This window comes from Fusarium solani, assembly GCF_023522795.1.
Source record: "Fusarium solani strain SB1 chromosome Unknown bctg00000002, whole genome shotgun sequence".
Lineage (NCBI taxonomy): Eukaryota > Fungi > Ascomycota > Sordariomycetes > Hypocreales > Nectriaceae > Fusarium > Fusarium solani.
This window is the reverse complement of record NW_027072155.1, coordinates 3152115-3166098: the sequence shown is the minus strand read 5'-3', so window position 1 is coordinate 3166098 and position 13984 is coordinate 3152115. Positions and strand designations below refer to the sequence as shown.

Genomic DNA, 13984 nt, shown 5'->3' with positions numbered 1-13984 from the left:
GCCCTTTTGAGACCAATCCCGACACGTGGAGCTGGGCTTACGCAGACCCTCGTTGTGCCAGACGGCCACCTCGGGTTGGTATCCAACATGGGCTGCGGCTCGGCGGGTGTTCTAGAAGGGGCAGAAGGTGATGAGATGGGCTTACAAGATCTTGATGTAAGTCGAATACGAGAAGCAACGAAAGATTCGATCCCGTCGTCGCAGATTGACATGGTTCAAAGGTGGTAAAGGTGCCATCGTCCTGGCCTTGATCAGGGACCGGACTGTAGATAACCTCCACTTCTGCCGAAAGCTACCTTACATCGCCGTCTACACTTTACCCTGAGTGACCATGGCCTACTGGGACGTTCTTTTTCACGCAGAGTTGCTTCAACCTTTGCGGTTCGTCCACTGTCAGCCAATTGACGGGCCGTTCGGTCATATGACTCTACACAACCTTGACCATCATGAGCAATACAGTGCGATCTCACGACCCGAGCCATCCAGTTCAATCATATGCTTCTCCAGTGAACGTTTCATTCCCATCTGTCACGACATCCAATAGTCTACATGATACTGTACATTGCAAGGCCCCGATGCCGCTCTCTCTCCACGCACACTTGATGGATAGGCAAGAGGCGACCAATCTGGTGGGTTCCACGACGCAATCCGCATGGCAAGTTTATTCTTGCTTGGCAGGAACTTTGAATTGTCACCGTGTGCCTCCCCCCTCATAAGAAAGTCACATCTCGTGCAAAAGAAAGTCTGTTTCCTGCAAAACCCTCCATCACCGGAAACCTCACAAACAACAGACCCTTGTCTATTGATATTCAGTACCCATACCCAGCACACACTATCCCCCTTCTAGACATTACCTACATCCCTACATCATGCGGCTCATCATCCGCGACGACGAGAATGCGGCATGCGCCTATGTCGCCAATTACGTCGCTGAACGCATCAACGCGTTCCAACCTACACCAGAGCACCCCTTCGTTCTAGGTCTTCCTACAGGATCTAGCCCTGTTGGTGTGTACGATATGCTCGTTCGCAAGTACAAGGCTGGCGAGGTAAGCTTCTCTACAATATCATCCACTTACACAGCAGCTAACTAAACATCAAAGGTCTCGTTTGAAAATGTCGTCACCTTCAACATGGACGAGTACGTTGGACTGCCTCGAGACGACCCCCATTCCTATCACACCTTTATGTGGGAGCATTTCTTTTCCCACGTCAACATTCATCCTTCCAACGTCCATATCCTTGATGGCAATGCGCCCAACCCAGAGGCCGAGTGCGACGCATACGAGGACGCCATCAAGGCGGCTGGCGGCATCGATCTTTTCCTTGCTGGCATTGGCGAAGACGGGCACATTGCTTTCAACGAGCCAGGATCTAGTCTCGCCAGCCGCACCAGGGTCAAGACCTTGGCCTACGACACTATCCTGTCCAACTCTCGCTTCTTTGACAATGATCTGAGCAGAGTGCCGAGAATGGCCTTGACTGTTGGCGTCCAGACTGTCCTTGAGGCGAGGGAGGTTGTCGTCATCATTCTCGGAGCCCGAAAGGCGCTCGCATTGCAAAAGTGTATCGAGCAGGGTGTCAACCACATGTGGTCGCTATCTTGCTTGCAACTTCACCCGCATCCCATGATTGTTGTCGACGAGGATGCGACGCTAGAGCTCCAGGTCAAGACGGTCAAGGTAAGCGCAAACAGTCAAATCACAGCACTCTCCGCTAACAGATTCCCAGTACTTCAAGAGTATCGAGAAAGTCGCTCGCGAGCAGGGATTCGAGCAGATTCTCCCCTCTAAAGTCCGCACCGGCAACGTCGCCATCCCCGCAACCAAGATCGAAAAGGTTCAGACCCCGACAGTCATTGCCCCTGAACCCATTGCTTCTCACCTCCTGCGGGCGACGCCCACGGCCGACTCCGCCAGGAGATCTCCCTCTCCAGACCTTGTCCCTGACCGAATGGCATCGCGTATCCCCGAGCCAAGCCTGAACGGCCGGCTTACTCCAAAGCCCGAGATGCAGAGTAAGGCAAACGGCATCGCGGTTTAAGAGGTGTCAAGTTGAGTAGTTATATACCTGGAGTCTTGGGAAAAGAGAGACGGAGCAGGTCTTGTCCAGTCGCTACATTGTTGTTTCGGAGTTAAGGATACCACCAGACTGTACTAGTAGGGATAGAAGAATAAAACCCAAATAATGCCGACACGCTGGAAAGGGAGGCGTTTGCGTGGTCTGAAAGTAAAAGGGACATGATATGGATCTGGGAGTTGGCTTCGTTGAATTGGATGTTGGGCGTTTGGTGTTTTACGGCGTCCCCTAGACTCGTTTCTGGCAATATCATATTTGTAATAGTACTCGTTGAACTTGCATTGAAAATCTAGGGTATATGTGCAAGCCCTTTCGTGTCCTGAATGAACCAGTTGTTCATTATCTGTCTCGAGCTCTGCTCACCCGGTCCTTGATGCTTCTTCCCAAGAGTAACTGCTCCATGAAATGGGCTGATAAGCCGATGCTAACAAATAGTAGAGTAATATACAGCACATGACCAACCTCTCGCCTCCAATAAAATTCATAAATCATCATTTTGCGCCAAATTTCCTTACTTTTACTCGGGGGCAAAATATCGCTTCGCCTTGCTCCTCAGCTGCTGCGCCTTCATCTCAGGTGGCATGATGGTGTGATGAACCACGTGCGGTCTGTAGACGGCGTCGACCGGTGGCATCCTGAACATGATCAGCGAATTTCCAAGAAAAAGAACAAAATGAATTATATCATACCAATCGTCCACTGTCAGCGGGAAGTACTCGTACAAGGGGTCAGCCTCTTCTGCAGGGCTAGCTTCCCGGTTTACACCTGTCGTGGAATGGTTCTTGCCCGAGTTGGGGCTATGCAGCTCAGCACTGGAGCGATTGGGACTTCTCTCATCTTCCGATAAGGATAGGTTGATCGGGAGAGAAGTGTTTTGCCGTGAGGTCGAGCTTCTGCTGTTGTGTGTAGTCTGTGCCTTGGCAGAGCTGTTGGAGTCGTTTGACCAAGCCGGGATCGGTGGCCTCGCCATTGTTGGCGATAGAGCCACTCTCTTGGCGGGATGAGGGCTGGCTTGCGGCTGAGGGCTGGGTAGTGGGTGAGATAGGGGCTGGGGTGTTGTCCAGTCGTTAGTTTGCTGACTGGTCAGGATTGTTGACGTCGACGATGGACAAATAGAGCTTACCTGGACACTGCCAGCGGAAGGGAATCTTTGCGGGAAAGCTTGAGAATTCTCTCGCTCCAACTTCAGTGTTGGTTGATCAGCATTCGAGGTTGATGTACTCCTCCTATCAAATCGCTTGTCGCCCGTCAGGGGAACGTCCTTCCTGCTATCAAAGTTCCTCGGGCTCCGGCCTCGCACAATGACTGGGCCAGACTGTATCTCGGCAATTTTGATAAACTCTCCTGTCTGTGTCTTGCCTAGGAGGCTGATCTTGACAACGTAATGTTGCTGCAAGCCCTTTCTTCGACCGTTGTTGGCGGTGGCATGCTTGAACTGGAGTCTTTTCCAGGACACGGGCAGAGATACTCGATGCGCGTCTAGTTCCTGACCTGTTGAAAGATCAAGAGTGATGTTAGGTGGAGCAGAAACAGCTTTTGAGTCTTCCCCTCCTTGTGGGTTTGCATTCTTCCAGGGGATGGATATAATCTCGGTAGATTTTCCCTCGATGGATTCGACAGCGGTAATGGACGCCATAAGCTCGAATATTTGAACGTGTTGCCCCTGCTCATTCATAATATTGGTGATCATCCGGGGAAGAGCGATCTGCCCCGAGCACTGCCACAGATTGCGTCGATAACACGTCAACTCAAGGGGCCGTCCCGTCGACTCGCCGCCAAAGACGTCCTCGGCGACAAAGAACATGCCGTATAACTCGGCAGTCATGTTTGCCTCGACAAACTGGTTATTCTCATTGATGATGGTGGCGCTCGAGACCGGGGCAGAGAAGCCCAGGAGCTTATTGTCAGGCTCCTGGGGGAGGATTCCTCGTGCAGGACATCTTGGTGGGGCGTAGGTTCGAAATGTCGCGACGAGTAGGAGAATGGATCTTCAAAGGTTGTTGAGAAGGCATCCAGGTCGTACGAACTGCCAAAGGGGAGGTTCGGCAACGCGGTTCCGTCGCTACAGATAGCTGTCAGCTTGTCGACTGGACTGGTCATTGCGCGCGCGCAAGCAGAGGCAGCACCTACAGTAGTGATTCGTCAAAGGTTAGATCTTGGTCAAAGACGTCCATTCCCATATTCTGGGACTGTCCGGAGCTGAGATTCATGGCCATGGATTCGCTGGCGGAGGCGCCTGTTGGCAGCCCCGGCATTGAGTTGAAGGTGGACATGGCATTGTTCAGTTGAAGCGCACCGTTATTGCCCCATTGGATCAGGTGGGCGCGGCGGGGGATAGCGACACAAGACGATGGCGCGCGACTCTGTGAAACGGACAGAGACGATGATGTAGAAGCGGCGACGGCGGCGATTGTAGGCTGAAGTAGCGCTGGTCTCTGAAGCGAAACAAGCGCGCTGAAGATTGAAGCAACCGACGGATCAGCCGACAAGCATGGAGAGAGCACGCAAGTTAGAATGAATAGAAGGGGAGCCCGCGGAGGTGGAGGTGGAGAGTGGAGGAGACTTTGTGGAGAGGGCCCACTGGGCTGGCTGCTGAAGTGCTGCTGGCTGGTGCTTCCATCGGACCTTTGCTATCGCTGATTGGCATCGCTCCAACAATTGGCCGAGCCCGGACGCCCTCATGCTTGAAGCCGCAATCCCCCGCTGCACTCTGCCGCCTGTTGAGGGACATGGAGCTCTATCAGTGGGTGGTCTAGAGCATGGCTTCAGAAGGGGCTTGGCCACCGGTTGCGCTACGGTTTAGCGGGTGGTTCACTATCACCAATCGGGCAGCTGGAAGGACCCTGAATATGCGATGGAGCTTGCACACGCATGAAATCCATCACATGGATCACTCACGCATACATACACAGGACGGAATAGATATCATATCAGGTTGTTTAAACGGTTCAATCTCTTCATTCTTATCAACGCCGTCTACCGGAACTCCTGGCTCGCTTGTTTACCCACTGAACCTCTAAAACCGCTTATGGGGAATACTCTTCAACTCTAATGCGTACAGTCTTGTTCTCGTAACTCGATACTCAATAATAGGAAACCTTGATCCACCCTTGGCAACTTTCACATGAAGTTTCCGCCCTTTTCAGCCCGAGAGACTCTCTCGCCAAACTTCCACACCTCGTCTAGAACAAGGCGATGGTAGGCTCCTCCAACCTCGCCCTGACTCACAGCGTTCTCGGATAGAATCACGAGGTCGGCGTCGGCACCAGAGTCCAGTGTGCCCTTGACTCCTTGCAAGCCGAGCATGGCCGCAGGCGTCGAGGTCACTGCCCCGAGAGCCTGTGGAATACCTGCTCCGGTCCATTGCATGAAGTTGTTGACGCACTCAAGCAGCGTAATCGAACTGGCCAAGGTCAGCAGCCACAATTGCTAATACGAAATAGTTACTCACCTTCCGGCAATGGTGTCCGAGTTCTCGAGCAGCAGCTTCGGACCCTTCTTGATAATATTGCATGTACCTTCCCCATTGGTCCATGGGTAAGCTCCATCCGGGAGACCGACAAGATGCATAGCGTCCGTGACGAGGATGAAGCCGTCAGGGTGCGCGTTGTAGGCGATTTTGATGGTCGTGGGGTGTAGGTGGATGCCATCAGAGATGATGCCGAAAAAGGGTCTTGGCAGGCTCTCGGCCTTGCCCAGAACACCAAAGACGCCCGGGTTTCTGTGATGCAGAGGGCGCATAGCGTTGAAGAGGTGAGTAATCATCCTGGCACCATTGCTAACTGCTTGGGACGCTTCCTCATATGTGGCCTCGGTGTGGCCAACAGAATAGATGATGCCCCTCGACGTGATCTCGGGGATGAGGTTCATCATCTGTCCTCGCTCAGGGGCGGCAGTAATCATCTTGATGGGCAACTTGCTTCCATCTTGACGAGGAGCCATGTTCTCACGACCATAGCATCGTTCGAGGTCCTCAATAGACTGTGCCTGTAAGAGGACGTCGACATTGTGGACGCCGTTCTTGGTGGGGCTCAGGAACGGACCCTCGCAGTGAGCGCCGAGCGACTCGGCCCCATGATAGGCGATTCGCCGTTCCCCAGACGGGCCCAGATACGGGAGTGCCTGCCGCAGAATTAGCCTCATGCGTGATCCCCACCATCCAAGGGAAAGCTCACCTTTTGGTACATTTCGGGGCGCTGGCTCGTGATTGTCGGGATGTACGATGTCACCCCTGTCTTGACCAGTAGGCGATTGACCTGCTCCATGTTTTTGCCATATTCGGACATGTCGTCCAGCAGGGTCGAAAAGTTGAAGCCAAAGGCTCCATTCAGCTGGCTCTCGATCAGACCAGGGGCGATGATGCGCCCACCAAGGTCGATGGTCGAATCAGGGAGATGGAGTTCGCCGTAGAAGGAAGCCTGGCTGTCAACGATCTTGCCGGTGGCTGAGCTGACCCACAGGTCCTCCCAGACAAGATCACCGCGCTTTAGGAGACGACAGTTGGTGAACTTGGTGATGCCAGTAGGTGGCAGCGTTGGGGAGATGGCGGCAGGCATGATTGTGGTGGTATTGGGAATGTCTGTAGGAGAGTCTGTAAGTGAAGTGTCAGAGATGTTTGCGTAGAGCGCCTGTGGTTGTTGGCCGTCTTGGCGTGACTGTCCACGAGGGACAAATGAGGTGCAAATTGGAAGAGAATCATGGCATACTAGTACTCGCCAGAGGCTATCACCAGACGCAAAGAAACCTTAAAAAAAACCTATCAAGGTGCCGAAAACGGCCACGTTCCCGGATAGCCAGGGAAGATCTCGTCACCATCACGATTCAGTGCAATTACCCAGCACCGTGGATGGCAATCAGTTCTAGTGCCATCCGGACGGTGCCATCATGGAAGGCACAAAAGAACTGTGTGGAGACCCGAGTCACAACAAGGCAGTCGTCGACCTGGTATGGTGCCCTTCCTGACTCTTGTTGATAGACCGGGGTATCGATGGAGCCGACTGTCTGGATACAAGAGCGTGGCATTCGTCCATCCGAACCAAGAGCAACATTCATCCTTACCTTTTCGGATCTGTCTCGAGTCGACACAACGTGAAACCGGCCACTGCATGGCATCGCCGTCCTGTTGCCGCCGACCCTCAGTCGCTGTCATTGTTCATGTAACGTTAACTCATGGGGCGCAACCCATGATCACCGAGCAACGGCCATAAGACAACCTGACAACCCCACCTAGTCCGACACAAGGTATCCTCGGCCCTCAGCCAACCAGGACGCGCCATTCCCGTTTACCGAAGTTTAGCAGCCATGGCCCCTCCCGGGTCAGCATCCTCCTCATCCTCGAGCGAAGACTACAGTAATGCATCGCATCGTTACCTCAAGCACACGACGACGGGGACGTTGAGGGGCGATCGCAGCAACCGGCATCAGAGAAGAAGCAAGTATCATGTGACGAGGCATCATCGTCACCGCCGCCCACAGACCATGGCCCATAGCACCGACGACGCCGACCTGGATCCGATATGGCAGGATCTCGACCGGTACGTACCCACTCCAAGCCTCCAACCACCAACCCACCACTCTGCTCCGCTCCGGCACCCCGAGGAGTCCGTCCGGTTCCAGCGGCAGCTGTCAAGTGTCAAGGGGCCTCCACATTCGGCTCCGACACTCGGAGGAGTGTGCAGTAGCGATATGTCTGTCATTCATGCTAACTGGTTGCTTGTAGTGCCATTGGGCAGATCCTGATTATGGGTTGGGATGGCACTGAAGTCACCCCCCAGATCAGGAGCCTTATCGAGGACCACCATCTCGGCTCTATTATCCTCACTGCCAAGAACCTAAAGTGTGAGTCACTTGCCAGCTATCTACTCATACCTAGTCAATGAACCATGCTAACCTTTTGAAGCTGCCCAACAAACTGCTGAACTTGTTCAAGAACTACAGACTATCGCCAAGAATGCGGGTCATCCACAACCCCTGTTGATTGCTCTTGACCAAGAGAATGGAGGCGTCAACAGTCTATTTGACGAGGACTATGTCTGCCAATTCCCAAGTGCAATGGGAGTTGCGGCCACAGGTCGAGCAGATCTTGCCTACGAAGTCACCAAGGCCACAGCAACTGAGATCTCCGCTTGTGGTGTGAACCTCATGCTAGGTCCAGTGCTTGATGTCTTGAACAACGCTCGCTACCAACCTCTAGGAGTCCGCGCAACTGGAGACGACCCGCAGGAAGTGTCTCAGTATGGCCTTGCTGCCCTAAGAGGAATCCGTGACGCGGGGATTGCTTCCTGCGGGAAACACTTCCCTTCGTATGGAAACTTGGACTTTCTTGGTTCAAATCTAGATGTTCCCATTATTACCCAAACACTGGAAGAACTGAGCATAAGTGCTCTGGTTCCCTTCCGAAACGCCATTGGGTCTGGCAAGTTGGATGCTATGTTCATCGGAGGCTGCGGTATATCCAACCCATCCATGAGCGTGAGCCACGCTTGTCTATCCGACCAAGTGGTGGATGACCTGCTCCGCGATGAGCTCGGTTTCAACGGCGTTGCCATCTCAGAATGCTTGGAGATGGAGGCTCTCAGTCATGAACTTGGCGTACAGAACGGCGTTGTCATGGCAGTGGAGGCGGGTTGTGATCTGGTTCTCCTTTGCCGTGCCTACGATGTTCAACTCGAAGCTATCAAGGGATTGAAGCTGGGCTACGAGAACGGCATCATCACTAAGGAGAGAATCTTTACCTCGCTGAGGAGAGTGCTTCAGCTCAAGTCGACTTGCACATCTTGGAACAAGGCATTGAATCCTCCGGGCATCTCCCTCCTCTCTCAACTCCACCCATCCCATCTTGCACTATCGCTCCGTGCCTACGATGACTCCATTACTGTCATCCGGGACAAGGAGAAGCTACTCCCGCTTTCTGCCTCAATGCACCCGGGAGAAGAATTACTTCTACTCACACCCTTGGTCAAACCACTTCCCGCATCCTCTCTTACCAAAAAACTCCTCAGTGCCAAGGGTAACCAAAGCCAAGCGTGGGGTGCTCACGATATGTGGGCACATAATGACCGAGACCGCAGTGCCATGATGAGCGGAGAGGGTGTGTTTCGAGAGTTTGGTAAATCTCTTGCGCGAGCCCGCAACGAGAAGTTGCTCCATACTAGCTATACAGCGAATGGAGTCCGTCCAGGTGAGATGGTTTTCAGCCTTGATAAAGTACCTTTTGCTAACCAGTATAGTGCATGAAAACCTGATCCATAGGGCATCTTGCATCATTATTGTCACGGCTGATGCCAACCGAAACCTCTACCAAGCTGGCTTTACCAAGCACGTCGACATGATGTGCGCGATGCTTCGAAGCAGAGGCCAGAAGAAGCAGTTGATTGTGGTTGCAGTCAGCTCACCCTACGACTTTGCCATGGACAAATCGATTGGCACGTACCTGTGCACCTTTGACTTTACAGAGAACGCTCTGCACGCTCTTGCTAGGGCACTTGTGGGAGATATTACGCCTCTGGGGACTTTACCGGGCACCCTGAGGAAGAGCAAGAAGGTCCTCAAATCAAGACAACACTGGCTCGTTGAGGAGTACCACCCAGACCGCGATGCCTCTGGTCTAGAAGATCTTATACGGGCTATCCACCGAGCAAGTGCTCCAGATCTACAATTTCTACGGACTACAACTGCTGCAACCTTTCAACTCAAGAACCCCAATATCGCCGAGGCTCACATGGTTGTGAGAAACAGCAGCACGGGGGCTCTGTATGGCTTCGCTGCTACATACTTTTTACACGGAGTTGGCATCTTGGCAGCGATCTTTGTTGATCCTTCTAAACGGGATGTATCCATCGGTAGATCCCTCCATCGACGGGCGCTCAGGAGTCTCATGCAGCGACGTGGGATCAAAAAGGTCCAACTTGGGTCTGCTTTTCCTGGCGTCTTCCTGGGAATCCCCGTCGACATCGAGGTGAATACCGTCAAGGAGTGGTTCTCAAACAGCGGCTGGGATGTGCAATTCCCCCCGCAGGGTCACCAACATGATTATCCAAGACCTCCCGAATTGGTCTGCCCCAGAAGGTCTACTACAAAGCATTCAAAGAGCCAACATCAGCTTTGACCTGATCCACGGCCTGGATAACGGGGACGGCGTCCTTAGCCACGTGCGTACGCACGCCAATGCAGAGATTCTTGAGCTGTATCGATACGCTCTATCCGACACGAAATCTTGCGGGATTGTACGCGCAAAGGACGCGACGGGCAGTCTACTCGGCACTATTATTATCTCCAAGCAGCATGGTTCTCTGGCAACACATGTACCAGCTCTACTGTCCCATACTGAGGACATTAGTGGCATCCTTGCACCAATTGTTCCGGCAATGCCACAGTCAACCCTCGTTTTGCAAGGCTTGGCGCTCATGGGTGTTCGCCAGAGCAAGGGTCACAAGGCAGCCAAGGTTGTTTTGGGCTGGGTAAGTCTAATCTATCTGTATCTTTGGAAGCGTTGCTAACGGTCTAGGTTGTGGATGATGGCACTGAACCACTGGCTGCCATGGGATTCGAGACGCTTCAGGCTTTTGAAGAAATCACAAACTCTCCAGAGAATGTAAGCAACTAGCGAGACCTTTGACTGGAGCAATATCTAATCATGCAGCAGTTTTCGAATCTTGGATGAAAGTTATGTACGAGTTGGAAATTCCTCAGTCACTCTTGGGTAGTTGATATATGATAGATACCAATGTGACGACTGTTATAGTATTCCACGATAGCATCTTGATGCTAGTTCTTCGCCTAAGTCCATTGTCGAGTCAGATCACAACATTACTCTTGAAGATGATAAAGGCATGGGACTGATGAATGAACTCCAAAGCTAATTCGTATTCAAAATCGTAATATACAACTAAAGCGTTTCATGCGAAGCGTAAGTATTTACACGTGTACCCCCAATGACTTTCTTTTACGCAACAGTGACTGTCACATTGCCCTTGAAGTTCTCGCTCGAGTTGCCAACGTAGACGGTAAAGTCACCAGGCTCGACGACGTACTTCATCTTGCGGTTCCACAGACCCCAGTCAGCAACCTTGAGGTCGATCTTGACAGTGGTGGTCTTGCCGGCCTTGACGGTGACCTTCTTGAAGCCCTTGAGCTGGAATCGGGGCACGTCGACCGAGGCGAGCATGTCCTTGACGTACAGTTGCACAACCTCGGCGCCGTCCCGCTTCGACTTGTTGGCGACGTCAACAGAGACGGTGACGGTGTCGGACGCGGTGACGTTCTCCTTGGAAACAGCAATGTTGGAGAATTCGAACTTGCTGTAGGAGAGACCGTAGCCGAACTCGTAGAGGGCGTTGGGGTTCTCGAGGACGTAGTTGTTGCCAAAGACGATGGTGCCGTTCTCGTACACCTTGCCGGGGTTGGGCCAGTTGCGAGCAGAGTTGAGGTGGTCGTAGTAGATGGGCAGAGTTCCGACGTCGTAGGGGAAGCTGACGGAGAGCTTTCCAGATGGGTTCACCTCGCCGTAGAGGATATCAGCAAGAGCGTATCCGCCCTGCTCGGACTGGTAGAACTGCTGGACTAGAGCGGCGGCCTCCTCGGAGATCCAGGGCTCGGTGATGGGCTTGCCGGAGCTGTAGACGACAACGGTGGGCTTGCCGGTCTCGATGATGGCCTTGACGAGTCTGGGCATGGCACCAACGAGGTCGAGGTTGCTAACGTCAATGTGCTCGCCGGTGGTGGCGTTGAGGCCGGCCCAGAGCTCGTTCTGGTCGCGGGACCAGGTTCCGACAACGACGACTGCGACGTCGGCCTTTTCGGCGGCGGCGACAGCCTCATCGAAGCCAGAGTCGTCGTTGGACCAGCGCTCGCAGCCCTTAGCATAGGTGACCTTGCCCTTGCTAACGGCCTTGATGCCGTCGAGGGGTGTGATGCCACGGGATGGGGCAGTGTGGATGACATAGTCTCCGTACTGAGATTGGATTAATATCATTGGATAGTTCAAGTCAATGAGGGAACTACTCACGTTGACATAGCCATGGGCCATGGGGCCAATAACAGCCACGTTGGCGTCCTTCTTCAAGGGCAGCACATTGTCGTGGTTCTCGAGAAGCACGATACTCTCAGCATCAAGGTCACGGGCGATCTTCTTGTGCTTCTTGGTGTTGATGTAGTCCCAGATCTTGTCGTCAGAGACACCAGTGAAGGGCTTCTCGAAGAGACCCATGGTGAACTTGGAGCGGAGCACGCGGGAAACAGCCTTGTCAAGGATCGCCTCATCGAGCTTTCCAGACTTGACAAGGTCGGGGATGGACTCGTAGCTCCAGTAGCCACCGCCCATCTCGACATCATTACCAGCGGGGAGGGCCTGTAACTAGTTAGAATATGTCAGGTGTCAAGGCCGTATGGGCACATACCTCGAGAGTAATGCACTCGTTGTCCTCAATGGGGCAGATGTAGAAGGCGTTGGCGAGACGGGCAGTGCCACCAGCGTCAGAGATGACATAGTACTCATAACCCCACTCATCGCGAAGGATATCAGTAAGGAGGTAAGAGTCGGAGACAGTTGGGACTCCATCGTAGGAGTTGTAAGAAGACATGATAGAAGTAGCACCTCCATCAATGATGGCCCGCTTCAGAGCTGGGAGGTAGAGAGACCGCAGCTCGCGCTCACCACCGTGGACTGGAGCGGTGTTGATACCCTGCTCTGGGGTAGCAAAAGCAGCCTTGACATGCGTGTTAGTTGTGCCGGTAAGTCTTGGTGAGCTTCAACTTACAAAGTGCTTGACCATGGCCGACACGCCTCCAGCCTGGAGACCCTTGACGTACCGATATGACATTTCTCCTGCGCTGTAGAGCCATTAGTACATCAATTGGTCCCATCTGGCAAAGAAACATACAGGTACGAGTCCTCGGAGAAGCACTCCTCCACTCGGCCGAATCGCAACTCTCGGGCGAGATCAGCTTGAGGGGAAAACAGCTGGTTGATGCCAAGAGCTCGGCTCTCAGTAGCAATCACGCCTGCCATCTTCTCAACGAGCTCGGGGTTAAAGGAGCATCCTATGCCAATGGGAGAGTTGAAGATGGTGCCATTGAGAATCAGGACACCATGGAGACCCTCGCTCTGGACAAAGGTAGGGATACCTAAGAGCTGTTAGAGTTTGACAAGATGATCAGTGAGGTGAAACATACCAAGCTCAGTCTCCTTGAGCATATAGTCTTGTGCCAGCTTTGCAGCCTTCTTTACAGTCTCCATCTCGGCATACAAGCCAGTCCAGAGAGAGTTGGCACGGTTTTCCATGTTCCAGGCCAAGCCTGTCTTGTTCACCCTACCATCGGTGAGGTTGAGATAGTTGGACATGTCGCCCTGGATGAGCTGGGCCATCTTGTCCTTGACCGTCATGCGCTTGAGGAGATCGGCAACACGATCATCCACAGAGGCCTTGGGGTCCTTGTACAGCGGCGTGTCCTTGGCGGCCTGACCAGCCGTGGCCAGGACCGCCGCGCAGAGATATGATGAGAGCTTCATGTCGAGGGCTTGAGGCTATCCCATGAGAAGGCTGGAGAGCAGAACTTTGAGTGGGAGGATCAGCGGCATTTTATTGTCGACCTGATGGAGCCAAGGAGACTACACAATTAACCGTTCAGGCTGGTCATCGTGAAGTGATAGTCCGAGGCTCATGGCACATGCCTTCAAGTCACATAGGACCCTCTACGATGGGACCCTTGCTGTTTTGGTAGCACCACTTGTACATGGCTAGCTTGTTCGGAAGCTCGGGGGGTGGTTTGAGAGTGTATTATACGAAGAGCATCATGAATGGAGCTATTCCCGAGACATTGCTTGCTGGGTGTTGCTCTTCTCGGTAGTTGTTGAAATGCTCAATGGACAATATTGCAAAGCCTCCAAGACTCAACTTGATCACCT

At 53.1% G+C, this 13984-nt stretch overlaps 4 protein-coding genes across 4 annotated transcripts; 2 read left to right on the top strand and 2 right to left on the bottom strand.

Moving 5' to 3' along the window:
• Positions 1–869: 869 nt before the first annotated feature.
• MRS44_004929 (uncharacterized protein) lies at positions 870–2043 on the top strand (the record flags this gene model as incomplete). The annotated part of the gene is made up of 3 exons (XM_046275521.2): positions 870–1049; positions 1104–1682; positions 1732–2043. The coding sequence occupies 3 exons, from the start codon at positions 870–872 to the stop codon at positions 2041–2043; spliced, it is 1071 nt and encodes a 356-aa protein (XP_046135917.1).
• Positions 2044–2596: 553 nt separating this feature from the next.
• On the bottom strand, positions 2597–6635 carry MRS44_004928 (uncharacterized protein; the record flags this gene model as incomplete). The annotated part of the gene is made up of 7 exons (XM_065622383.1): positions 2597–2714; positions 2769–3127; positions 3203–4067; positions 4210–4533; positions 5204–5482; positions 5531–6201; positions 6255–6635. 7 exons carry the CDS (start codon positions 6633–6635, stop codon positions 2597–2599), a joined length of 2997 nt encoding a protein of 998 aa, XP_065478455.1.
• A 745-nt stretch (positions 6636–7380) lies between these two features.
• MRS44_004927 (uncharacterized protein) lies at positions 7381–10940 on the top strand (the record flags this gene model as incomplete). Its single annotated transcript, XM_065622382.1, has 7 exons — positions 7381–7613; positions 7799–7917; positions 7979–9259; positions 9309–10056; positions 10097–10538; positions 10586–10672; positions 10836–10940. 7 exons carry the CDS (start codon positions 7381–7383, stop codon positions 10938–10940), a joined length of 3015 nt encoding a protein of 1004 aa, XP_065478454.1.
• An 83-nt stretch (positions 10941–11023) lies between these two features.
• On the bottom strand, positions 11024–13588 carry MRS44_004926 (uncharacterized protein; the record flags this gene model as incomplete). Its single annotated transcript, XM_046268709.2, has 6 exons — positions 11024–12031; positions 12086–12427; positions 12477–12785; positions 12837–12909; positions 12960–13203; positions 13252–13588. 6 exons carry the CDS (start codon positions 13586–13588, stop codon positions 11024–11026), a joined length of 2313 nt encoding a protein of 770 aa, XP_046135921.2.
• Between the last annotated feature and the right edge of the window lie 396 nt (positions 13589–13984).